Source organism: Narcine bancroftii, chromosome 1 (genome assembly GCF_036971445.1).
Source record: "Narcine bancroftii isolate sNarBan1 chromosome 1, sNarBan1.hap1, whole genome shotgun sequence".
Classification (NCBI taxonomy): domain Eukaryota; kingdom Metazoa; phylum Chordata; class Chondrichthyes; order Torpediniformes; family Narcinidae; genus Narcine; species Narcine bancroftii.
The window spans coordinates 438,462,512-438,489,699 of record NC_091469.1 but is presented as its reverse complement, the minus strand read 5'-3'; the positions used below and the strand labels follow the sequence as shown (position 1 = coordinate 438,489,699).

At 37.6% G+C, this 27,188-nt stretch overlaps 1 protein-coding gene and 1 long non-coding RNA gene across 3 annotated transcripts in view; one reads left to right on the top strand and one right to left on the bottom strand.

The window, feature by feature from the left end:
- LOC138751705 (sorcin-like) overlaps positions 1–26,631 on the bottom strand; it is a 56,739-nt gene extending 30,108 nt beyond the window's left edge. Inside the window, exons 1-2 of one of the 2 annotated variants that reach the window (XM_069914347.1) lie at positions 26,507–26,584; positions 8,225–8,350 (exon numbers count right to left, since the gene is read on the bottom strand). In XM_069914347.1, coding sequence (XP_069770448.1) covers positions 8,225–8,269 — 45 coding nt within the window. In that variant the 5' untranslated portion in view covers positions 8,270–8,350; positions 26,507–26,584. Of the gene's footprint in view, positions 1–8,224; positions 8,351–26,506 lie in introns of both variants that reach the window. The other variant, XM_069914348.1, reaches the window with a different exon arrangement.
- Positions 26,451–27,188, top strand: part of LOC138751707 (uncharacterized) — a 117,799-nt gene continuing 117,061 nt past the window's right edge. The window contains exon 1 of the long non-coding RNA XR_011350128.1: positions 26,451–26,652. This is a non-coding gene — a long non-coding RNA (uncharacterized lncRNA). The remainder of the gene's footprint in view (positions 26,653–27,188) is intronic.

Sequence of the window (27,188 nt, the reverse complement as noted above, 5' to 3'; positions counted from 1 at the left end):
AATACGAAATGGGAGTTGGGAGAGGGAACTGGGTGGGCACTATTTTCCAGAAGTCATCAGCTACATGTGAGTTATCTCACACCCAGTACTCTGTGGGAGTTACTGCATCGTGCGGTTTAAACAGGTGGAGGTAGTTGACCTCTTGCCTGTTTTGTTTTCCTTAATTTTTGGGTTAAGGAGTGAAGTTTTTTTTTCTATTACTTTTTTTTAAATAAATTTTTTATTCTTTTCTTTTTTTTTTGTTTTTGATTGTAGTTTTAAGAGGGAATAAGGGGAGGGGTTTTCCTTTTTTTTTCTTTTGTTTTGGGGGGGTTCTTTTTTTTTCTCTTTTTCTTTTTTCTTTTTTTTCGTTGAGTTGTTGTAAGGAATGCCTAAATTGAAGTTTGCTTCTTTTAATGTCCAGGGTTTAAATAATCCTATTAAGCATAAGAAAGTACTGCTTACTTAAAAAAATAAAAGTTGATGTGGCTTTTTTGCAGGAAACTCATTTAACAGATAAGGAACATTTGAAACTCAAACGTGAATAGGTTGGACAAGTTTTTTTATTCTTCATTTAATTGAAAGGCAAAAGGAGTGGCAATTTTGGTGCACAAGAATTTACCATTTCAGTTACAGAATGAAGAGAAAAATGGTGGAAGATTATTAAAATTGAACTGTACAATTTTTAATGAAGCTTGGACTTTGCTTGATGTTTATGCTCCGAATGTTGAGGATACAGCTTTTGTTGTGGATATGTCTTTATTACTTGGACAATCAAATTCTAATGTGATGATTGGGGGAGATTTAAACGTGGTATTGGAGCCTTTATTGGACAAGTATCCAAGAATAATTAAGAAATCTAAGATGGCAGTTCAAGTAACTAATATGATGTCAGATTTGAATTTAGTTGATATTTGGCAAAGATTTAATCCTACAGAGAAAGATTTTTCTTTTTATTCTTCGCGCCATAATTCTTTTTCTAGAATTGATTATTTTTTAATTTCAACACATTTGCAGGATAGGGTTATATCGGTGGATTATAAGGCAAGACTGGTTTCGGACCATTCTTTATTATTATTAGAATATCAGAGTTCACAAGATGTTCAGAGAGCTCCAAGATGGAGATTTAATACTATGTTATTACAAAAAACAGAATTTATTAGTTATTTAAAACAACAAGTTGAAGTTTTTATTAGTAATAATACTAATTCTGTTTCTAGTCATTTTGTTTTATGGGATGCAATGAAAGCTTTTTTACGAGGTCAAATTATTAGTTATGCTTCTAAAGTAAAGAGAGAGAGAATTAAAGAGATTGAAGATTTAGAGAAAAAGATAACTGCTACTGAAAAAGAATTTCAAAAAAGTGCTACTGAAATGCAAAAGAATCGGTTAACTAATTTAAAATTTAAATATAATGAATTACAAACTTATCGGATTGAATGTTTAATGAACCGAAATAAACATAAGTTTTATGAATGGGGTGAAAAAGCCCATAAAGTTTTGTCATGGCAGTTAAAAAAGGAACAATTATCCAAGATTATACCAGCAATTAGAAAGAAATCGGGTATTACTTTTAGCCAAAAGGAAATTAATGAGGAATTTTTTTAATTTCTATAAAAAATTATGTACTTCAGAATGTAAAGATGTAACTGAAGATGTTATAGATTCTTTTTTGAAAAATATTAAATTGCCACAATTGAATCAAGACAGACAAGAGTTAGATAAATCCTTTACAGAAAATGAAATAGAAATGGCGATATGCCAAATGGAAAGGCACCTGGTGAAGATGGGTTTTCTATAGAGTTTTATAAAACTTTGATATATCTCTTATTTATAAGGATGTATTACAATAAATTTATAATACTTTTCAATGACCTGAGTCTTGCTCTATTGCAATAATTACAGTTATACCAAAAGATAAAGATCCTTTACAGGTTTCTTCTTATAGACCAATATCGCTGTTAAATGTAGTTTATAAAATTGTAGCTAAAGTTATGGCTAATCGATTAGCTCAATATTTGCCTAATACATAGTGACCAAACGGGATTTATAAAAAATAGATATGCGTCAGATAACATTTTGTGTTTAATAACTTTGATAAACAAATCTAAATCTCAGATGAATTATCCAATAGTGGTTTCATTGGATGCAGAGAAGGCTTTTGATAGAGTGGAATGGAAGTTTTTGTTTAAAGTACTTGAGAAATTTTGTTTTGGTTCTTCATTTATTGGATTGATAAAGGCTTTATATAATAGTCCGAAGGCTAGAATTGCTGTCAATGGGCGGATTTCAGAATCTTTTAATTTAACAAGGTCTACTAGACAAGAATGCCCATTGTCGCCTGCTTTATTCGCTATAGTTATTGAACCTTTGGCACAATGAATACACCAAAACGAAAATGTTAATGATATGAGAGTTTTGAATGAGGAATATAAGATTAATTTATTTGCTGATGATGTTTTATTATACTTGGTGGATCCGGGTATTTCTTTACCAGCAATTCAAGAATGTTTAGAAAATTATGGTCAATTATCTGGTTATAAAGTAAATTGGGGCAAAAGTGAAATTCTATCAATTTGCAAAGATGATTATTCAATATATAAAAGTACTACCAATTTGAAGTGGACTACACAAATTAAATATTTAGGAATTAATGTTAATACGGAATTTCAAGATTTATATTCAATTAATTATCTTCCTTTAATAAAAAGGATTAAATTAGATTTGATTAGGTGGAAGGATTTACCTTTGGGTTTATTAGGGAGGATTAATACTATAAAAATGAATATCTTTCCTCGAATACAATATTTGTTTCAATCAATTCCTTATTTTTTAAACAAAAGTTTTTTTAAGGATTTATATAAAGCAATTAGAGACTTCTTATGGAAGGGAAAATTTCCGAGGGTAGCAATGAGAAAGTTGATGTGGGATTTCCAATTTGGAGGTTTAAGATTACCGAATTTTCAGCATTATTATGAAGCAGCTCAATTTAAATTTCTTAGTGCATTAATGAATATGGATGATCCGCCCAGCTGGGCAAAGGTAGAAATGGCGGTTATTTTAGAAAAATTTCCTCATGAGTGAAGAGTTAATAAAGAGAACAATATTATATATAAGAAAAAAAAAGCCCACTTACAAAAAAAAGATCCTGTAGGATAGGCAAAATTTCTATTTATCGGTAGGGCAAAAAAAAGTACTCAAGAAAATATACGTATATGTAAACAAATTGACTGAAATGCAATTAAAAAAAATCAATAATAAATAATGAAAGAAGTAGGAATCTTTACACGAGTCTCTGATCGAGTTTGTTCATCGACCTACTCAGCATTTAAGATGATCATTCCCCAGAGCCTGGTGGATAAGTGGTCCTCGTTGTGTCTTTACACCCCTCTCTGTAACTGGCTTCTAGATTTCCTAACAGAAAGACCACAATCTACAGGTCGAGCAGTGCCACTCTGAGCACTGATGTAACTCAGGGCTATGTCCTCAGCCTGCTTCCTCTCCACACTACTGACCCACAACTGCAACGCCAGATCCAACTCCAGAGTTATCAAGTTCGCAGATTATACAATAGTTGGCCTTATCAACATCAATGATGAATCGCACTATAGAGGTGGAAATTTATCATGATATGGTGTGAGGATACGAACCAGAGTCTAAACATGGAGAAGACAAAGGTGACTGTGGACTTTAGGAGGATCAAGAATGACCACCCTCCACTACACATTAATATCTTGGCAATGGAGAGAGTAGAGAGCACTAAGTTCCTGAGTTTCTCCAGCATTTTGTGTTTTTACTTTCCACGGAGTCTGGGATATATGGAGAACCATGACCTGCAAGTTCCAGGTGTGACAAAGTACATAGAAATGTTTTTGGGAGATAAATTGGGAAAGGTTGGTTAGAGTAGGTCACATGCAAACACTTCAAAACAGATCTTATTTGAAATACTGGAGACATAAATACTGGAGCTTCTCACACCTTTTTGCAAGAACTTTGAAGAGTGTTCAAGATACGTCACGAATGGATTATTTCTTATCAAAGGCAACAGATGAAAGAGTAGACTGGAGCTGCTGCTGTCTGAAAGGAGAACCTGCTGTTGTAAGAGGGTCATGTGGTATTGCAAGCAGAGAGAGCCAAACAGGCTCTCGGTCAGAGAGAGAGACAGAGAGAGACAGAGAGAGAGAGAGAGAGAGATACAGAGATCATTCTGAATGTGTTTCAGCCAGCAAGTGCAGCTGGAACTGAAACAAGAAAAGCTGGCAAGAAGCCCCAGTGTGGAAGATGGCCTAGTCACAGCCCTTGTGGTTCGTGCAAGAAGAGAGGATTGGCTGTCTAATGTTTCACTTGGAATAAGTGAAACAAAAAGAAACTCTGTGGTGACCTGAAAGAAAGAGGTTATCATATGGAGATCCCTGAAGGGGAAAGTTTCATCAGCAAGATACAGGAATGGAGTTATGGATGTCCTGGAACAACAAATCTCTCTCTGAAAACTGACAAGAACCTTCCTGAGTGGTAACCATTTACCTTTCGAGTACCAAAGCCTGGTGAACTTTATACATGTTAAATTCTGTGCACAGAATAAGAATTGCCTGCAACCAGTGAACTTGGAAGAATGAAAAGTGAGCCAAGGAACTTTTCTGAACTTTCACACAAATTACATACACGTGTGCTTAGAATTAGAAGGGGGTTAAGTTAATAATAGATAAGTTAAAGTTTGATTTTGTTTTCAATGCTTAAAAATAAGTAAAAGCAACTTTAGTTTAAGTAACCATTTGTCTTGGTGAATATCTACTGCTGCTGGGTTTAAGGGTCCTCTGGTCTCATAACACAGGCAGAAAACAATCAAAGAGCTACCTTTAAGGATATGGTAGATTTAATGCTTACTCGGGCTGCTGAAGATAATTGCAAACTCTCAATAGTGCCTGTACAAGGCCAAGAAAGGGAATGCAACAGCTGCCTCTTTTAAACTGCAGCACCTGGGTAGCCCTCTTGGGACCCAGGTGTGATTACTGGGGCAAGGGTACTGGAAGCACCTTTTAAATTGCAGAGGGATCTACTCATTAAATTGGAAACCCAGTGATTTAAGGGGGATCCCTACCCCACAATAACGTGTCCTGTACTCACCAGAAGTACTGCCAGATGTTCGGATGCTGGCTGCCTGGTGACACATGCTGACGTCACCGGAAGAAGCAGGTCGGCTGTTTTAATTTTCAAATCGCCTGTGGATGCGACCTAGGTAAGTTTAACTACCTCTGAGGTAGGCCAGGGACCCAGCTGGATTCTGGCGGGGTTGACTGGATTGGACACTTTCTAACTGCTGTGTAACTGGGAAGCTAACTGGGCAAATTGCCTGGTTAACCTCATTTTACATGGTAGTATGGGCCTAGTGTATACTTATTCATTTCTTGACCCAGGTAGCACTGTGTCATTTTGCACAGTGGAACTTCAGGGAAGAACGTCAAGGATTCTATTGGCAACTATGGATACAAGAAGGTCATTGAAACCAGTATTGTTTCAGGCCTAGAGGTCACTGGACTGGACAGCAGCAATTTTTGTGATCTCCCAAGTATATACACACAAAAGACTATATCTGTGCACAAAGGGAACATTCCACATCAAAACAATATACAATCAGTGGTCTCATCCAAGGAAGGTTCATCCATCTGAAATTGGTTCCGAGATAGAATTGCTGATTGGCTTTGGAACCACTAATGCAATACGGAGTGTGGGAGATTTAACCTTGCGCTGTCAAAACTTGGTTGGACAATTAGAAGGAAAAAAAAGAGCATTAGGATTAATGGACCATTAGGAGGAAAAAAATGACAATGCCCAGGAGCAGTCAGCGACAGGTGTCAACAGGATATCAGTTGTGAAACTTGATGAGCTGTGGGACAGCAGTTCAGTACCAACTTTCCTGAATGCCTCAATGACAACCAGGAACCTTCAAGAGAAGATAAGTAGTTCTTGGATTTAGTCTCAAAATCTGCCAAGATAGTCAATGGCCATTATTGCATTGGATTACCTTTAAAAGGAAAGTCCTATGAAGGTGTTGGTTAATCCCTTGGACACAAAGTCTGATGTGGAAGTGCTAACAACTAGAAGCATTATGGATCTTGAAGCAGGATCTGTTCTTCCTCATCCTAATCACGAAATGGTGGATGTGGCTTCCTTAATCCCTGATTCACAATCTATTCTCAATGATCCAATAGCCGATTTTATATCTACTGTTCCTGCTGAGGTGCTATTACTGAAGTTTTAAAATACAACCAGAAAAACAAGGATGCTGCAATGTGAGCTGTAAAACAAGAGCTCGCTGTCCAGGAAGGTAATAAGTTTGGAATGGAAACAGAGGCAGGAGGAAAGTCTTGCACAGTGCAGAGAAGAAAAAAAATTGTTGATGAACATGCCAAAAATAAGTTTTCAAATGATGGAAGCCTATGACAAAAAGAATGAAGAAGTAAGAAGTCAAGGTAGACCTAGAGAAAGTAACAAAAGAAAAACAGCAAGTCTTAAAGGAGATGAATTCAATTGAAACATTGTTTTCTGAGTTGCTCAAACAATCGAGAAACAAAAAGTATGAATGTGTTGGATTCAGGATTTTCATAAGCTGGACGATTGATAGATGTTTTAAACCCAAACTTTGGAAGGGTGACATCTGCCCAACTGTCTCATTTTGCTTATGTGTGGGAGGACGGTTATGGAACTGTTGGTTACTTGTTACTGCATAATAACCATGGTCAGAAAATAAGCAAATGGAAGAAGAATTACCCAGATCCAATTCACATTGTTAACACCTATGGTGCAGATGCATCAAGGCTGTACCTGTTAATTTCCCTAATGTCAGAGCAGAAAATTTACAGTTTAAAGAACGAGTGAGAGATGTTCTCAAGGATGTCTCCCTACCTTGGCACAATTCATACAGTCAACTTATTCAGAGATTACAGAAGGAAGAGGGTGTTCAATTTATTTCAATGAAAGTAAAGTTGAGGACAGTAACATCATGGATAAATGGATGCTTTCACTTACACGATATTCCTAATCCAATTTTTCAAAGCAGAAATGGAAGTACTTTGGTGCCCAGATTAGTCAAATGTGTCCATCCTCTGGAGAAAATAAGGATATACAAAGTATTCACTATCTTTCAGTGAGTTAAGTACCTTTGAAAGAAGTTGTAGTTATTCACCAGGATTCAGAAGCACTGAAAGAAATTAGATCCCTGGAAAAATATATTCTGGAAGAATGAAATGTTTGTCAGCTGACATCAACCATAGACAGACAAGTATGTATTCGGTTTAGGGCAGAACCAGATCACATGGTGTTGGGAAAGCACCTAATGGGAGCATTTAAGTCCGTTACTGCAGCTCTCAACGGACTTCAGAGTTTCCAGTTGGAGGAGTTCCAAAAAACAGACACCATCATTATGGAGGGACATGAACTTCATGAGAAAGATCTGCGTCTTGATGCAAATACAAACAAAAGTGCTCAGTATGAAGCCCATTCTGATGTCCAAGCTTTGGTTCTTTTAGATGTCACACCTGACCAATCAATACAAGATTAATAGGTGATAAATTGTATCCAAAAGCTATGAAAAAGCTCGAGCCCTCAGATGAGATCATGATTTAATATAGTTCCCAACCAACAGGAGCTTATTTAGATAACGTTATCAAGAATCGCACTGATTTTATCTTGGGAACAGTAGAAGCCTATCTGAAGCCCTATCCTATAACAAATTCTGCTGAAGTGATTATACAAGAAAGAATATAGTTGAAAGGTTTGAAACTTGATTTGACTCTTGTGAAAGGCACCTCAGATGCTGGTGCTTCACTTTTAGGCTCAATCTGTGCATCTGTCATGCCAAGATTTCTGTGGATGGAAAAAAGGCAAGATGGTGTTATATTACTAGAAAGTCCAAGGGGACTTGTAGGTCATGTTCGGATCAAGACCAAAACTGGGTTTCTAAACAGAACAATCAACAAATTCTGCCTTCTACATGAGACAGAGAAACTTTCACAAGCACAAAATTGACTATATTTGTTGTTTTTTGGACCTTGCCCATTACTGGTCTAGAGTAGTGGTAAAGATCACTCTTTTCAAGGCTATAAACTGGTAATATCTGGCCTATGAAGAATGAAGATCTACATAATATTGGAATTTACTGTTTTGGATTGTAATTTACAATTGTGCAATTATTATTTGAAACCTAATAATTAGGAGCCAGAAAAAGAGCCAAAAGCTCATTGCATACTGTTGTTGGTTTGGCTGCGAGCGTTCTATGTCTTCCAGTGCGCATGCGCTATTGACTGGGGTTGTTGTCACATGCGTGGAGGCTTGGCAGGTTTGGAGATCCAATATTTTCAAGATCCAATATTTTCTGTCGACGTAACAGAGATTGATCGTTACACGTTAGACATTGACCATTACCAAGATGTTACCAAGAACGTTACCACAGATGTTACAAGTCTTTTTGTGTTAATTAATAAATCTTTTTTAAAAACTCATCTGGACTTCTTGAGCACGTCAAAGAAAAGAGCCCACTTAGCATCCAAGTGGCTATTTTTATGGATAGTAGTTGCTACATTTCGTTAACAGAAAATATCAGAGCCTCATTCACCCACCGTCTATTCCACCATCATAGTCAACAAGGGGTAACAAATTGCTCCAACCACGCGCAACCCTCACACATGCGGCACCCAAGTCAATAGCATATGCGCATTTGAAGATACCAAACAAGCGAAGCCTCTGGACCCCGGGACACTGCCGATGCCCACAGCCAAATAATAAACAAAGAGCCTTTGGCTCTTACATAAAGTACAGTATGAACTAAGGTGTATATGCACTTGTTGGTAGTCTTGGAAAACAGGGACACAAGTCCAAAGCATTAAAGAGTCCTGCCATTAACTGTATACATTCCCCTTGCATTTATTTTCCAAAATGTAGTATTACCTATCTGCCATTTCTTAGCCTAGATATTTAAATGCAATTGTATTATTTGATAGCCCTTTGCACTGTCCACAGCTCTAAACTTTGTGTGATCCACAAAGTTACTAATCCACCATCTACTTTTTCATTAAGGTTATTTATGTAAATCATAAACAGAGCTCCTGTTACCGATCCTTGCAGAACACCACTAGTCATGGGCCTCCAGCCAGAATAGCCCAGTTCCACTATGGGATAGTTACTTCCATATCCAAATTATAAACTCACCAGGATCAAACACACATATAACTTGTGGAACAGCCTACCATGAGGGACCTTGTCAAATGCCTCACTAAAGACCACAAAGACAACTTCCACTGACCTACCCTCATTAAACACCTTAATAAACACAATCAAATTCACAAGACATCACCTGCCTCTCTCAAAACCATGTTGACTGTTCTGAATCTTATCACACCTCTACAAATGTGTGTAAATCCCATCCCCAAGTATCTTTATCAAGTTTCTCTACCACTGATGAGAGGCCTATATTTTCCCCTTATCGAAAAAAGGTACAACACCATCTACTCCCTAGTTATCTGGGACCTCTCTTGTGAGAATGCAAACATCAAGGCTCCAGCTATCACTTCACTTGGTCTCTTTCAGTAACCTGGGATACATCCTATCAAGCCATTTTAATGATCTTGATAAGACCCAGCAGTATCTCACTATATTAAAATTAAAATGCTCGTGTCTCCACATTACATTCCCTATCACTATTCTCCATGTCCTTCTCATTGGTAACCAGAATTGATTGGGTAAATCAGTATGGTGCTGGATCCCAAGAAGAAGATTTCTAGAATGCCTGCTAGAATACATTTTAAGAACAGCTTGTGGCTGAGCTGACTGGGGAAAAAGGCAATTCTGAATTAGGTGTTGTGTTATGAACATTTCAGAAGGGAGTTTAAGGTGCTGACAAGGAAAATCAAAGACAACATAAGAGCAAAAATTAGTGGGAAGTTAGCGTATTAGCGCACTTAAAAAAAAGCCATCAGAAAGTAATCAAAAAAGGAATAAGGAGAGAAACAATGAAATATGAAGGCAAGTTAGCTAGCAACACAAAAAGAGAATGTAATAAAGGTTTTTTACCCACCCAGATATACAAAAATAATATGAGAGGTGGTGATGTGAACATTGGACTGCTGGAAAAAAATGATAGGAAAATAGAAATGGGGGACAAGAACATAAATAATAGCAGGAGTATAGGCCATCCAGCCCATTGAATCTGGTCCGCCATTCAATAAGATCATGGCTGATCCGATCACCTACCTGGCTTTTCCCCATATCCCTTAATTCCTTTTTTTTAAAATGTAAAAATATTATCTAACTGAACCTTAAATATGTTCATGAAGTTGCTTCAACTGCTTCCCTGGGCAGAGAATTCCCAGAGATTCACTACGAGCTGGGGGAAAAATGTTTAAACCTATTCCCTTGAATCTTGGGGCTTCCTCCCCTAGTTCTGGACTCACTACCAGTGAAAACAATTTTCCTGCCTCTATCTTATCTACCCCTTTCATAATTTTATGTTTCTATAAGATCTCCTCTCATTTTTCTGAATTTGAATGAGTATAATCATTAGGAATTTAGTCTCACCTCGTAGGTCAACCCCCTCATCTCCAGGATAAACCTGGTGAACCTCCTCTGGACTGCCTCCAAGGCCAGTATCTCCTTCTTCAAGTATGGAGACCAGAACTGCACACACTTCTCCAGGTGCGACCTCACCAGTACCCTGTATAGTTGCAGCATGACCTCCCTGATCTGGAATTCAATTCCTCTAGTGATGAAGGCGAACGTTCCAATTGTCCTCTTAATAACCTGTTGTACCTGCAACCCAACTTTTTGCAATTCATGCACAAGCACTCCCAAGACCTTCTGCACTACAGCATGCTGCAGGTTTTCAACATTTACATAATAATCTGCTCTTCTATTTTTCCTACTAGACAACCTTGAATTTACTGAAGTTGTACTCCATCTGCCAGACCTTTGCCCACTCACCTAACTTAACTATTTCCTTCTGCAGCCTCTCCACATCTTCTGTACAATTTACTTTTCCACTCAATTTAATATCATCTGCAAACTTGGCTACACTACTCTCTGTCCCCCTCTTCCAAATTATCAATGTAACTGGTGAACAGCTGCGGGCCCACCACTGACCCCTGAGGCACCCTACTTACCAATGTCTGCCTATCAGAAAAACACCCATTTATCCCAACTCTCTGCCTTCTATCAGTTAACCAATCCATGCCAATATACTCCCCCTGACTCTATTCACCTGTATCTTCTTGATAAGTCTCTTGTACGGCACCTTATCAAATGCCTCCTGTTCACCTCTATCTACCACATCCATTATATCCTCAAAGAACTCCAGCAAGTTTGTTAAACAAGATCTGCCCTTTCTGAATCCATGCTGTATCTGCCTGATGGAACCACTTCGTTCTAAATGCTTTGCTATTTCATCCTCAATGACAGCTTCAAGCATTTTCCCGACTGCAGACATTAAGCTAACTGGCCGATAGTTACCTGTCTTCTGCCTACATCGTTTCTTAAAATGTGGTATGACATTTGCTGTCCTCCAATCTGTGGGACCTGCTCAGAGTCCAGAGAATTTTGGTAAATGACCATTTCCTTCAGTACCCTGGGATTCATCCCATCAGGACCAAGGGATTTGTTCACTTTCAATCCCATTAGTTTGCTCTTCACTATCTTTTTTTTTTATATAATTTTTTATTTTTCATACTATGAACCATATCAACCAAAATATATACAAATGTTTCTCATTGAATATAGTGGCATTTTCTCCCCTTCCCCCCCCCTTCCCAGCCCCCTCCAAAACCAATATTCAACATATACAATAAAACCATTAAACAATGTCATAACACAATGAAAAATAAACAAGAAAAATGTGTCATCTACTTTTACACACTGGATCAAATAGTTTTATCTTCTTATCATTTTAGGGGGTGGAGGTCTGCTGTAGACCCTCTCTGTTATCTTCCATGTACGGTTCCCACATTTGTTCAAATAATGTGACTTTATTTTTTAAATTATATGTCATTTTTTCCAATGGAATACATTTATTCATTTCCATGTACCATTGCTGTACTCTCAGGCTCTCTTCCATTTTCCAAGTTGACATTATACATTTTTTTGCTACTGTTAAGGCTATTATAATAAATCTTTTTTGCACTTTATCCAATTTGAGGCCTAATTCCTTACTTCTTAGATTACTTAGAAGAAAGATCTGTGTATTTTTTGGTATATTACTTTTTGTGATTTTATTTAATAACTGATTTAGATCTTCCCAAAACATTTTCACTTTCTCACATGCCCAAATTGCATATACTGTTGTTCCCATTTCCTTCTTACAGCGAAAACATCTATCTGATAATGTAGGATCCCATTTTTTAAAACTTTTGGGGCGCGATATATAACCTGTGTAACCAATTATACTGCATCATGTGTAACCTTGTGTTTATTATATTCTTCATCATTCCAGAACATAACTTTTCCCATGTTTCATTTTTTATTTTTATGTTTAAATCCTTTTCCCACTTTTGTTTGGGTTTATAGCTTATTGCATCCTTTTCCTTATCTTGCATCTTAATGTACATGTTCGTTATAAATCTTTTAATTATCATTGTCTGTAATCACATACTCAAAGCTGCTTCCTTCTGGTAATCTCAATCTGTTTCCCAATTTATCCTTTAAGTAAGCTTTCAGTTGATGATATGCAAACATTGTACCATGAGTTATTCCATATTTGTACTTCAGCTGTTCAAATGTTAATAAATTATTTCTCCCCCAAAAAATTCTATTCTTTTAATTATTTTTCTCTCCCATTCTTTAAAGGAAAGGTTATCGATTGTAAAAGGGATTCGCGGATTTTACGTCAATAGTAATTTTGGTATTTGGTAATTTGTTTTTTTCCTTTCTAAATGAATCTTCTTCCATATATTGAGTAAATGATGCAGTACTGGTGAACTTTTATATTGTAGCAACTTTTCATCCCATTTATAAAGTATATGTTCCGGTACTTTCTCCCCTATTCTATCTAGTTCTATATTAGTCCAGTCTGGTTTTTCCCTTGTCTGGTAAAAATCTGATAAATAACTTAATTGTGCTATTCTATAATAATTTTTAAAGTTTGGTAACTGCAAACTACCTTGGTTGTACCTCTCTGTTAATTTATCTAACACTATCCTCGGTTCCCCCCCCCCCGCCCCCTTTCCACAAGAATTTCCTTATTATTCTCTTTAGTTCATTAAAGATTTTCTCTGTTAAGGGAATAGGTAACAATTAAAATAAGTATTGTATCCTTGGGAAGACATTCATTTTAATGCAATTTACCCTCCCTATCAATGTTAGTGGTAATTCCTTCCAATTTTCTAAGTCTTCCTGCGATTTCTTTATTAGTGGTTGATAATTTAATTTGTACAGGTGGCTTAAGTTATTATCTAACCTAATACCTAGGTATCAGATTGCTTGTGTTTGCCATTTAAATGGTGATTCTTTTTAAAATTCTGTATAATCCACATTACTCATTGGCATCACTTCACTTTTATTTGCGTTGATCTTGTACCCCGATATTTCTCCATATTCCTTCAATTTCTTATGTAATTCTTTTATTGATATTTCTGGTTCTGTTAAGTATACTATGATGTCATCTGTAAATAAACTGATTTTATACTCCTTTATTTTTATCCCTTTTATTTTATTTTCTGTTCTTATCAGTTCTGCCAATGGTTCTATTGCTAAAGTGAACAGTAAGAGGGATAATGGACATCCCTGCCTAGTTGACCTACTTAATTTAAATTGGTTCGATACATATCCATTAACTGTTACCTTCGCCAATGGTCCATTATATAATCCTTTAATCCAATTAATCTATTTTTCTGGTAGATTGAATCTCTGTAATACTTTGAATAAAATAATTCCATTCTACCCTGTCAAAGGCTTTTTCTGAGTCTAATGCAACAGTCACTGTTGGCTTCTTATTTCCTTGAACAGCATGAATTAGATTAATAAATTTACTGACATTATCAGCTGTTTGTCTTTTCTTAATAAATCCAGTCTGATCTTGTTTTACTATTTTTGGTACACAATTGGCCAATCTGTTTGCTAATAATTTTGCTATTATCTTATAATATGAATTAAGTAGAGATATTGGTCTATATGATGCTAGTGTTAGTGGATCCTTCCCCGTCTTTGGTATTACTGTAATTATTGGTGTCTTACATGAATCTGGCAAGTTTTGTGTTTCTTTTATCTGATACATTACTTCTAGGAGAGGAGGAATTAATAATGCTTTCAATGTTTTATAGAATTCTACTGGGAATCCATCCTCTCCAGGCATTTTATTGTTCGGCAGCTTTTTTAATATATCCTGTACTTCCTGTATTTCAAATGGTTTTATCAGTTTGTTTTGTTCCTCTTCTTGCAGTTCAATTTTAGCTAAACACTCTTCTACTTTATCATCTTTCCCCTTGTTCTCAGTTTGATATAATTGTTCATAAAATTCCTTAAATTTCTCATTAATCTCTATCAGATTATATGTAATTTATTTATCATTTTTCCTTGATGCCAATACAGTTATTTTAGCTTGTTCCATTTTAAGTTGCCAGGTTAATATTTTATGTGTTTTTTCTCCTAGTTCATAATACTTTTGCTTTATTTTCATTATGTTCTTCTCCACCTTGTACATTTGTAATATTTTGTATTTTATTTTTTTGTCCGCCAATTCTCTCTTTTTCGTTATATCATCCCTTTTTACGAGTTCCCTTTCTGAACTTACTATCTCCCTTTCCAACTGCTCTATTTCCCAATTGTAGTTCTTTTTCATCTTAGTTACATAACTTATTATCTGTCCTCTAATGAAGGCTTTCATTGCGTCCCATAATATAAATTTGTCTTTCACTAATTCTGTTTATTTCAAAATATGTTTTAATTTGGTGTTCAATAAACTTTCTAAATTCCTGCCTTTTAAGTAGCATGGAGTTTAACCTCCATCTATATGTTCTTGGTGGGGTGTCCTCCAGTTCTATTGCTAATTACAGAGGTGAATGATTAGATAGTAATCTAGGTTTATATTCAGTTTTCCTAACTCTCCCTTGAATATGGGCTGACAACAAAAACATATCAATCCTTGAGTATGTTTTATGCCTATTTGAATAATATGAGTATTCCTTCTCTCTTGGGTGATGCCTCCTCCATATATCCACAAGTTTCATTTCCTCCATTGATCTAACCATAAATTTGGCCACTTTATTCTTTTTGCTAGTCTTTTGTCCAGTTTTATTCAACATTCTTCTACGTTGGCTGCAATGGATGGGAGGTTGGAGTCAGCGATGGACCTGGCTATATTTGTTACCTTCTGCATTTCTGGACAGTTGGAATAACCAAACCAGGCTGTGATGCAGCCAGCTGGTGTACTTTTCACAGTATCCCTGTCAAAGTTTGATAGAATATTTGATGATATTACCAAATCTCTTCAGACTTTGGAAATTATAGACATTGGTGTGCCTCCTTCATGGTCGCCTTTATGTGCTTGCACCCTGAGCCTTGAAGGTTCTGGCCCCTTGCAACTCTGTCCATCAATACAGAGAGGTGCGTGGTTCCTCGGCCTCTCCTTAAAATGAATGATAGGTGTAAGAGGATGCAGACTTCTAGAGGTATGTCAGGGTTGGGGGGGCCAGGTGGAGGGTGAAATGGGTGAAGGACCAGAATATTCAATTTTCGAAGAGTAGCTATGAAGTATTGAACTGCACGTTTCACAAACATTTCTACGACTGATTCCACCTGCATTGAATTCATCCATCATTATTGAATGAAGATCTACCGGGACCAATGCCTGAAGAGGGCGCACAAAATCAGTGAATCGGTACGGACTCGAAAGGCCAACATGGCCTGTTTCCGCTCCGTAAATGGTTATATGGTTATATTGGATCCAAATTAAGGTTAAAATCCCCTCCTATCAATATATTTCCTTGTTTATCTACAATCTTCAAAAAAAATTCTTGCATAAACTTTTGATCCTCTTCATTAAGTGCATATATATTGAGCAAATTCCAAAATTCTGAATATATCTGACACTTTATCATTTCATACCTCCCTGCTGGATCTATTATTTCCTCCTCTATTTTGATTGGTACATTTTTATTAATTAATATAGCTGCACCTCTAGCTTTTGAATTATATGATGCTGCCGCTACGTGCCACACCCATTTTCTCTTTAATTTGTTATGTTCCACTTCAGTTAGATGCGTTTCCTACACAAATGCTATATCTATTTTTTTCTTTTTTCAGTAAATTTAATACCCTCTTCCTTTTAATTTGGTTATGTATTCCATTAATGTTTATAGTCTGATAACATGGCCATCTCATATCCTGTTTATACCTCACTTCCGCTTCCTCACCACCACTATTCCCCTTTTTCATTTCTCAGTTTTCCCTTTTTAAACTCAATGTATGACGACACATTTAAAACATAAAATACTCTAACAACTCCCATATCCAATATTCCCTTAACTCCAAATATCCAAATAAGAGTTGCCCCTTATCCCTTGATGGCAACCACAACGCCCCTTTCCATTAGGATTGCGAACCTGCTTGCAAGCGTCAACTGATTTCATAGTGATGGTTATTCTCTACCCCCCAACTCCCCAGAAAACCTTTTTTTAATATAAACACATATAACAAAGTTCTCCCTTTCCCCCCTTATTTCCTTTCTTCCCTTCTCTTTCCCTTCTTTAGTTCTTTACTTATACATTGTTTTTACATCTTTATATATATATTTTATCACCATTCTTCATTCTTGTTACATCATTTCTCCTTCTGTCCTGCAAGTGTTCTGCAAATTCTTGTGTTTCCTTCGGATCCAAGAACAGTCTGTTTTGCTCCCCAGGGATAAATATTTTAAGCACAGCTGGATGTCTTAACATAAATTTATAACCTTTTGTCCATAGGATCGATTTTGCTGTATTAAACTCCTTCCTCTTTCAGAGGTCAAAACTTATGTCTGGATAAAAAAATATTTTTTTGACCCTTGTATTCCAGTGGTTTATTGTCTTCTCTAATTTTATTCCTTGCCCGCTCCAGTATATTTTCTCTTGTCGTATATCTCAAAAATTTTACTAAAATGGATCTTGGTTTTTGATGTGTCTGTGGTTTCGGAGCTAGTGTTCTGTATGCCCTTTCTATTTCCATTCCTTCCTGCATTTCTGTCATTCCCAGGACCTTTGGGATTCATTCTTTTATAAATTCCTTCATATCTGTGCCTTCTTCATCTTCCTTTAGGCCCACTCTTTTTATGTTTCGCCTACTATAATTTTCCAACAGATCAATTTTCTGAGCTAACAACTCTTGTGACCCTTTAATTTTTTTTTTTTTAAATCATTTTATTCCAATTTTCCAATGGAATTCAATGGAAGTAATTTATTTCCATTTCTACAGCCATTTCTCATTCTTCCACATTTTCTATTTTCCCTATTTCTGTCATGACCAGCTCTAATCTTTGCATTTTATCTTCTGTTCTTTTCATTTGTCTTTTAATTGCACTAAATTCTAATGACAACCATTCTTTTAATGTTCTAATTTGTTCTTGAAAAAAAGCTTTATCTATATTCTGTCCATCTGTTTTACCTTCTATTTCTCTGTGAAGATCTTAGTCTTCTTCTTCCTCTTCTTCAGTGTCTGTACCTGTATTTGTGTCTTCTTCTCTTCTTGGTATCTGACCGACTTTCCTGCCGAGTTGCTTGACTCACTTTGTCGGACCTCTTCTTGCTTGGCCTCTTGCCATTGGTCCTTTCTTCTGAGCTGCTCATCTGAGCCTCCTGCTGCTGCTCTTCTTTTCTTTCACTCCCTCTCCTCCCGCTTTCCTCTTCCAGCTGAGAGCCCTGGTGTCGGGCATCCCTCAGCTGGTCGCGCTGTGGTTGACCGCTCCTCAGCTGAGCCCTCCTCCCAACGGGGTTTTCTTTTTCCTTAGTTTGTGCACTGCGCGACTCCTCACGCATGCATGGTTGTGCACTTTTGTTTGGCTCAGAAAGCTATTTATGCAGTCCAGCAGTTGGAGGGTTGCAACTCCGCAGGACTGTCACCAACCTTGGAGATCAGGCACTCTTCTCCACCACGTCTCCCTGTTTCTTTGTGCAGGTAAGGCCTTCTCCTTTCTTTTCCGGCATCTTTTCTTTTTTTCTCATTGTTTTTACTTTTTCCTTGTTGGGTGCCATTTTCTTTCTTTTCTCTACGACTTTATCTTTTATTTCTTATATTTTGTATTTATTGAACTTTGTCTTTTCTTCATTTCTGGAGAGGGCTGGTATTACCCTACCGGCCACTACTACATCACGTGACTCCTCCCCCACTATTTCTTTTTTAACAATTATTTTATCAAAGCCCTCGCCTCGCTTCACATCCCTATCACCACTCTTTGGCATGCTGGACGTGTCTTCCACCGTGAAGACTAACAAAAAAAATCTGTTCAATGGCTCGGCCGTTTCCTGATTACTTAATATCAATTTCCCTTTCTCATCTTCCAAGGGATCCTCTTCTGTTTTATATCTTTATAATTGTTTTTTGCCATCTGTTTTTATATTTTGTGCTAATTTACCTTCATAATCTTTCTTCCCTTTCCTTATTTCTCGTTTTCTTGTCCTTTGTTGCCTTTTAAAGTTTTCCCAATCCTTCAGTTTCCCATTACTCTTGGCTACTTTGTATACATGAACTTTTAATTTTATACTTTCCTTTATTTCCTTGGGTAACCAAGCCTGACTCTTCCCTTTCTTTTTTTTAAAATTTTTTTATTTTTCACACCATAAACCACATTGACCAAGATACATACATTTTCCTTTTCAAATATATAGTGTCATTTTCTCCCCCCCTCCCTCCCTCCCCCCCATTCATTTAAAGTACAAAATCTAAGATACATTAAACCAGTCAAACAATGTTGTCATTCAATAAAAATAAACAAGAAATTCCACTGAGTCAAATCTTTTCATTTCCTCCTCCTTTCGTTAATTTAGGTGGTAAATGTCCCCGGTAGGTTTTCTCTGTTGTGTTTCATGTATGGCTCCCATATTTGTTCAAATATTTCAATATTATATTTTAAACTATATGTTATTTTTTCTAATGGAATACATTTATTCATTTCTATATACCATTGTTGTATTCTCAAATTATCTTCCAATTTCCAGGTTGACATAATACATTTTTTTGCTACGGCTAGAGCTATCTTAACAAATCTTTTTTGTGCACCATTCAAATCAAGTCCAAATTCTTTGTTTTTTATGTTACTTAGGAGGAAGATCTCTGGGTTTTTTTGGTATATTGTTTTCTGTAATTTTATTTAATATCTGGTTTAGATCTTCCCAAAATTTTTCTACTTTCTCACATGTCCAGATTGCATGAATTGTTGTTCCCATTTCTTTTTTACAACAAAAACATCTGTCAGATACTGTTGGGTCCCATTTATTTAATTTTTGTGGTGTAATGTATAGCCTGTGTATCCAGTTATATTGTATCATACATAACCTCGTATTTATTGTATTTCTCATCATACCAGAGCATAACTTCTCCCATGTTTCCTTCTTTATCTTTATATTTAAATCTTGTTCCCATTTTTGTTTAGTTTTACCATTTGTTTCCTCATTCTCCTTTTCTTGCAGTTTAATATACATATTTGTTATAAATCTTTTGATTATCATTGTATCTGTAATCACATATTCAAAGTTACTTCCCTCTAGAAACCTCAGACTGCTTCTTAATTTGTCCTTCAAGTAGGATCTCAATTGGTAATATGCCAACACTGTATCTTGAGTTATATTATATTTATCTTTCATTTGTTCAAAGGATAATAATCTATTTCCTGAAAAACAATTTTCTATTCTTTTGATCCCTTTTTTCTCCCATTCTCTAAAGGAAAGGTTATCTATTGTAAAAGGGATTAACTGATTTTGCGTCAGTATTAGTTTTGGTAATTGGTAATTTGTTTTATTTCTTTCTACACGAATCTTCTTCCATATAATGAGCAGATGATGTAATACTGGAGAACTCCTACGTTGTACCAATTTTTCATCCCATTTATATAATATGTGTTCAGGTATCTTTTCCCTTATTTTATCTAGTTCTAATCTAGTCCAATCTGGCTTTTCCCTTGTTTGATAAAAATCTGATAGGTATCTTAATTGTGCGGCTCTATAATAATTTTTAAAGTTTGGCAGTTGTAAGCCTCCTTGTTTATACCATTCTGTTAATTTATCTAGTGCTATCCTCGGTTTCCCTCCTTTCCATAAAAATTTCCTTATTATTTTCTTTAACTCCTTGAAGAATTTCTCCATCAAGTGTATTGGCAATGCCTGAAATAGGTATAGTATCCTTGGGAAAACGTTCATTTTAATACAGTTTATCCTTCCTATTAGTGTTAGTGGTAAATCTTTCCAATGCTTTAAATCGCCCTGTAATTTTTTCATTAGTGGATAATAATTGAGTTTATATAGCTGGTCGAGATTTTTATTTATTTGTATACCTAGGTATCTTATTGCTTGCATTTGCCATCTGAATGGTGATTCCTTCTTAAATTTTGAGAAATCCACATTATTCATTGGCATTGCTTCACTTTTATTTACGTTAATCTTGTAACCTGACACTTCTCCATATTCCTTCAATTTCTTATATAATTCTTTTATTGATAGTTCTGGTTGACTCTTCCCTTTCTTAATGCCCTTATTTTCCTTTTAAAAAAAGAGGAATATATTTTTGTTGGGCATTGAAAAATCTTTGAAATTGTTCCTCAATTGTTCTGCCAATTAGCCTGTGTTCCCAGTCCACGCTGACCAATTCCTCCCTCATCCTGTTATAGTCTCCCCCGTTCAAGCATAAGACACTAGTTTTAGATTTAACAATTGCACCCTCCATCTGTGTGAGGAATTCAATCATACTAGGATTGCTTTTTCCAAGAGGGTCCCTAACTACTAGACCGTTAACTTTACCTAACTCATTGCACAATACTAGATCTAAAATAGCATTCTCTCTCGTTGGTTCCCTAACATGCTGTTCAAGAAAGCTATCACGATGCATTCTACAAAGTCATCCTCCAGACTATCTCAATCAACTTGATTTTTCCAATCTACGTGGAAGTTAAAGTCCCCCACAACAACTGCCGTTCAGTTCTTACATGCTTCAGTTATCTCTCGGTTAACTGCCTGTGCCACTGTGCTATTGTTATTTGGTGGGCGATAGACAACTCCAACCAGTGATTTTTTTTTTCCTTTTACTATTCTTAATTTCTATCCAGATGGACTCAACATTCTGCTCCTTAGATCTTATATCATCTCTCACGATTTCTCCGATCTCATCCTTAATTAAGAGCGCCACCCCACTTCCTGTTTATCTTTTTAGATTACCTGATACCCTTGAATATTTAATTTCCAATCATGCCCACCTTGCAACCATGTTTCTGTGATGGCCACTAATGACGAACAAACTCTTTAAAAACTTTGCACCAGTTTTCACTGTGGAAGATTCCATCAGTAGACCAGATGTTCAAGAGTGTCAAGGGGTAGAAATGGGTGATGAGAAAGTTGAAAAGTCTGAAGGTGGAAAAAAAACATGTGGACTGGATGGACTGCATCCCAGGGTTCTCCAAGAGGTAGCTGAGGAGATTATGAAAGCTTTGGTAGTGATCTAGTGGAACAGAAAATCTTGCTTCACAAATCCAGAGATGTTAACAGGAAGGACAGACAAGAGATTCAGTGAATACAATTTACCTGGATTTTCAGAAGACTTTTAACAAGAACCCAGAGCTTTAAAATAAATATATTAGCATGGATAGAAGATTGGCTATCTGGTAGAAAGTAAATAGTTGGGATAAAAGGGGCTTTTCCTGGTTGGCTGCTGGTGAACAGGGCTCAGTGCTAGTACTGCCTATTTCACATTCAATGTCAATGATTTGGATGATGGAATTGATTGCTCTGTGGCCAAGTTTGCAGATGATGCAAATATAGGAGGGGCAGGTAATGTTGAGGAAGTAACGAGTCTGCAGAAGAACTTAAGCAGGATAGGAGATTGGACAAGAAAATAGCAGATGAAATGCAGGGCATAGAAATGTATGGTCATGCACTTTTGTGGAAGGAATAAAGGCACAGACTACTTTCTCAACAGGAGTTCATAAATCAGAGATACAGAGGGACTTGGGAGTTCTCATGCAAGATTCACTAAAGGATAACTTGCAGGTAGAGTTAGTGGTAAGGAAAGCAAATGCAATACTTGCATTCCCTTTGAGAAGGACAGAAAATAAACACAGAGATATAATGTTGAGACTTTACAGATAGCATGGTGTATTATGAATGGTTTTAGGCTGCTTATCCAAGGAAGAATGTATTAGCTTTAGAGAGGGTCCAAAAGAGGTTCACAAAAATTATCCTTACATTGAAAGTTTTAGGGGTCTGTACTGTTTAGAAGAATGAGGGGATCTCACTGAAATCTATTAAATACTGAAAGTACTGGATAAAGTGGATATGAAGAGCATATTTCCTATTTGGGGGAGTGGAGGACTAGAGGGCAGTCTTAGAAGACAAAAAGTCCTTTTAGTAAAAATGAGGAAGAATTTCTTTACCCAAAGAAGGTACGAGAAAACTATGGCAAGCAGGGTGAAAACTAATCCAAAAGAGTTCTACAAATATGTTAATGGTAAGAGGAAAGCTAGAGACAAAATTGGTCCCTTAAAAAATCAGAGTGGAAAACTGTGTGTGGAACCTAGAGAAATGGGGGAGATATTGAACAGTTTCTTTTCTTCGGTATTCACTAAGGAGAAGGATATTGGGAGATGTGGGATAAAAAAAGCAAATTGGGTAAATATGGGGAATATAGAGATTACAAAAGGTGTAGTTTTAAGGCTTTTGAAGAATATAAAGGTGGATAAGTCTCCGGGACCAGACGGGATCTTCCCCAGGACATTGAGAGAAGTGAAGGAGGAAATAGCAGAGGCTCTGGCGGTAATTTTTCAAATGTCATTAGATATGGGGATAGTGCCGGAGGATTGGCGCATTGCGCATGTGGTTCTGTTATTTAAAAAGGGTTCAAGGAGGAAGCCTGGCAACTATCGGCCTGTAAGTTTGACGTCTGTGGTAGGTAAATTAATGGAGAAAATTCTTAGAGATAGTACTTATAAACATCTGGATAGACAGGGTCTGATCAGGAGCACTCTACATGGATTTGTGGGAGGAAGGTCATGTTTGACCAATCTGATTGAATTTTTTGAAGAGGTGACTAGGAACGTGGATGAGGGTAGCGCAGTGGATGTTGTCTATATGGACTTCAGTAAGGCCTTCGATAAGGTACCACATGGAAGGTTAGTTAGGAAGGTGCAGTCTTTAGGTATAAATTTTGAGATAGTCAAATGGATTGAACATTGGCTGAAAGGGAGAGGCCAGAGAGTGGTAGTGGATAATTGTCTGTCAGGTTGGAGGCCGGTGACCAGTGGTGTGCCTCAAGGATCTCTATTGGGCCCATTGTTGTTCGTTATATACATTAATGATCTAGATGATGGGGTGGTGAATTGGATTAGTAAATATGCAGACGATACTAAGATAGGTGGAATAGTGGATAATGAAGAAGGTTTTCAAGGATTGCAGAGGGATTTGGGCTGCTTAGAAAAGTGGGCTGAAAAATGGCAGATGGAATTTAATGCTGATAAGTGTGAGGTGCTTCATTTTGGTAAGAAGAATCAGAATAGGACATATGTGGTAAATGGGAGAGCATTGAGGAATACAGAAGAGCAGAAAGATTTAGGAGTGACGGTACATCGTTCCCTGAAGGTAGAAACTCACGTGAATAGGGTGGTGAAGAAGGCTTTTAGTATGCTGGCCTTTATCAATCATTGCATGGAATATAGGAGTTGGGAGGTGATGTTGAGATTGTATAAGACGCTGGTGCGGCCTAATTTGGAGTTCTGTGTGCAGTTCTGGTCGCCTAATTATAGGAAGGATATAAACAGAGTGGAGAGAGTGCAGAGAAGGTTTACCAGAATGTTGCCTGGGTTTAAGCATCTGGAGTATGGGGAGAGATTGGACAGATTGGGTCTTTATTCTTTGGAGCGTAGAAGGTTGAGAGGGGATTTGATAGAAGTATTTAAGATTATGAAAGGGATAGACAGAATGGATGTGGATAGACTATTTCCGTTAAGAGGAGGAAAGTTTAAAACAAGAGGACATGAGTTAAGAATTAAGGGGCAGAGGTTTAGAGGTAACATGAGGGGGAACTTCTTTACTCAGAGAGTGGTAGCTGTGTGGAATGATCTTCCGGGAGAAATAGTGGCGGCAGAGTCAATTGTATTATTTAAGAAAAGGTTGGACAGGTATATGGATGAGAAGAAGATGGAGGGTTATAGGCATTGTGCAGGGAGGTGGGATTAGAAAGGGGTGTTTGGTTCGGTGAGGACAAGAAGGGCCTAATGGCCTGTTTCCGTGCTGTAATTGTTATGTTATGTTAAAGGGTGGTAAATCTATGGAATTTGTTGCCACGAATAACTGTAGAGGCCAAGTCATTGGGTGTATTTAAGAGAGCGAAATATATATTCTTGATTGGGGAAACCAGGTTACAGGAAGAAGGTAGGAGAATGGGGTTGAAAAAGATATTAAATCAACAATGATGTAATGGCATAGTGGAGTAGATGGGCCAAATAACCTAATTCTACTCCTATGGCTTATAGTAATTAATGATGCAAAGAATTAACTTAATCCCTCACTCACTTCCTCTGACTCCAAGCACAAATTTCTTCTTTTGTACCCAAGTGAATAGCTGGAATCCAAGACCAGTTCCCTGCAGAAACTCACTAGTCACAGCCTGCAACCTGGGGGGATGGGAAAAAAAACATCCATTTCTACTTTGTTCTTCCTGTTCATCAACTAACTTTTGATTCCATGCCAGCATATCCCCTATGCCTTAAATTTGCAGAATCTTGTGGAACGTTATCAAAAGATCTCCAAAACTCCTTCAGCTCTAGGAACTAGTTTCATACTCAAAAAAAAAAATCTAGAGTATACATTAAGCATAATTTCACTTTAATAAACTCATGCTGACTTGTGTGATCTTGTTAATGCTATCCAAGTGTTCTGCTATTAGGTCTTTTATAATAGCCTCCAACTTCTAATACTTGGCTTATTTTTGTCAATTTGTAGGTCCTGTTTTAGAGTATTAAAGAAATAACCCCAAAAGTCAATCTACAATTAAACTGCCTCAGTTGTCTCAGCAGGTCAGATAACATCTATGATTAAAAATGGTCAGTCAACATTTCAGGTTTGAACCTTTTTAATCAGCTGTGCTCCAGATTTCTCAACAGGATACCAAATACAATTCAATGTACTCCTTCAAAGCCCTAAGACAGTGTGAGTCAAAATATCCCAGGTTCATATGATAGGAAAGAAATTAAAGATGTTAATTAAAAAAAAACCCCACCAGTGACGGTGAAATTAAACCCCCTGAAAATGTTCTTCAGTTGTAAGACATAGGAGGAGGGGTGTAAAGAGGAGATCTTTAGAGAAGTATGAAGGTTCTTTTTGCCACTTGGTAAAGGAATCCTGAGGCCACAAAAGTTCAGGTTGGGTACCATAAGTAGTTCAGCCAAGTCTTCCAAATGAGACCAAGGAGAAATGAGGGCAAGCTGCTGTTGTAAACAAAACATTAAAGGGGAGCCCAGAGCAACACTAAGAGCTGAGGTGGAATGCACCTCACTCCCTGCTCCATTGTTTTAAACCTCAGGCAAATAAACAAGTATTATGCTCCAAGCTCGGTCACAGCAAGAAATAACCACGACTAGATAAAGTGAACCATTCCCACTAATTTTTGTTTCTGTTCAAAGTGAAGAAAAATTCAAGATCGCATTGAGAACCTTGACGTCCTATGTCAGGTGCATCTAGAAACCCAGCACAAACAGAAGGGTTGTAACATTTCCAATCCTGTCCGTCCACCATGAAACACTTCCTGCTTTACCTGTGGCAGAACCTTTAAGCTTGACATTGGCCTTATCAGAATTACATGGCCAAACACAAAAACACCTTGAGGTTTCTTCCTTCTCACCCAATAGCAATGAACATACTGGCGGTATAATTATTATGGGTTTGTACCTACAATCCACATTGGCCTTCTCAAATCTCACCTTGCCAGTGAAAATTCGCTTCAATGCTCTAGTGAGGAAGAAATCTGCCTCACTGGCTTAACTTGACTGCAGAGGTCTCCTGAGATGGTCTTGCAGCCATTATACCTCACAAGTTAAGGTGGTTCCCTCAAGGGGAATGAGTAATGCAAAGGGGCCACCGAGCAACCCGAAAATTACTTGCATCAATTTGGAGGTGTAGAAAACAGATTTAAATAGACCCACAGATCCAAACAAAAAACGCGATGCGTTAACTCGATTGGAAATTGCTCCTTCCCGCCCCCCACTTGACTGAGACAAACTATGTTAGGGAAGCCACAATCGTTCAACCCAGCTCTTCCAGAAAGCACAAGGACACCATGAGCTTCCAGGCGCGACTGTTTGTCCCCTCCCGGCGCCGGTACCTACCGCCCCGTATCCAGGATAAGCCATGACTGCCACGGTCCCGCTCGCTTCCACCCAGGATTCCCCACGCGGAAGCGGAGCTTCGAACCAGGCCCCCGTCACCAGGGGAGGCCGGCCTGAACACGCTGACGTCAGGAACAGCCACGCAGGTTTAAATTCACCTCATTATTTAAAAAAAAAACACTTTCTGCACAGTCTGTTTCAGTGGAAAGACTTTGGAAACCGTCGCTATTTGATTTCCATTGATTTAAAAAAAGACTTCCTTCTCTCCCCGTCTCCCGGCCAATCAAGCGGGAGCTGTGTGGGGCGTGGCCGTGCACTGCAGCCCCTGGATTCTCATGGCCAGGGTATTGTTTGGGTAAAATTTGGCCGACTTGTCTTATTATATACGGTCGTTTTATTCCATTAGAGGGGGGGAGGCCGCGTCGTGAGTTTAAATTCAAGCTGGAAGAGTCAGCGTTGTTTCTTCGCCTGTTTCTTCGTTCTGTTGGCTGGTCCGCTCAGTATTTCCCCCCCCCCCTTCTCCCCCACCCCCCTTCTCCCCCACCCCCCTTCTCCCCCACCCCCCTTCTCCCCCACCCCCCTTCTCCCCCACCCCCCTTCTCCCCCACCCCCCTTCTCCCCCACCCCCCTTCTCCCCCACCCCCCTTCTCCCCCACCCCCCTTCTCCCCCACCCCCCCCACC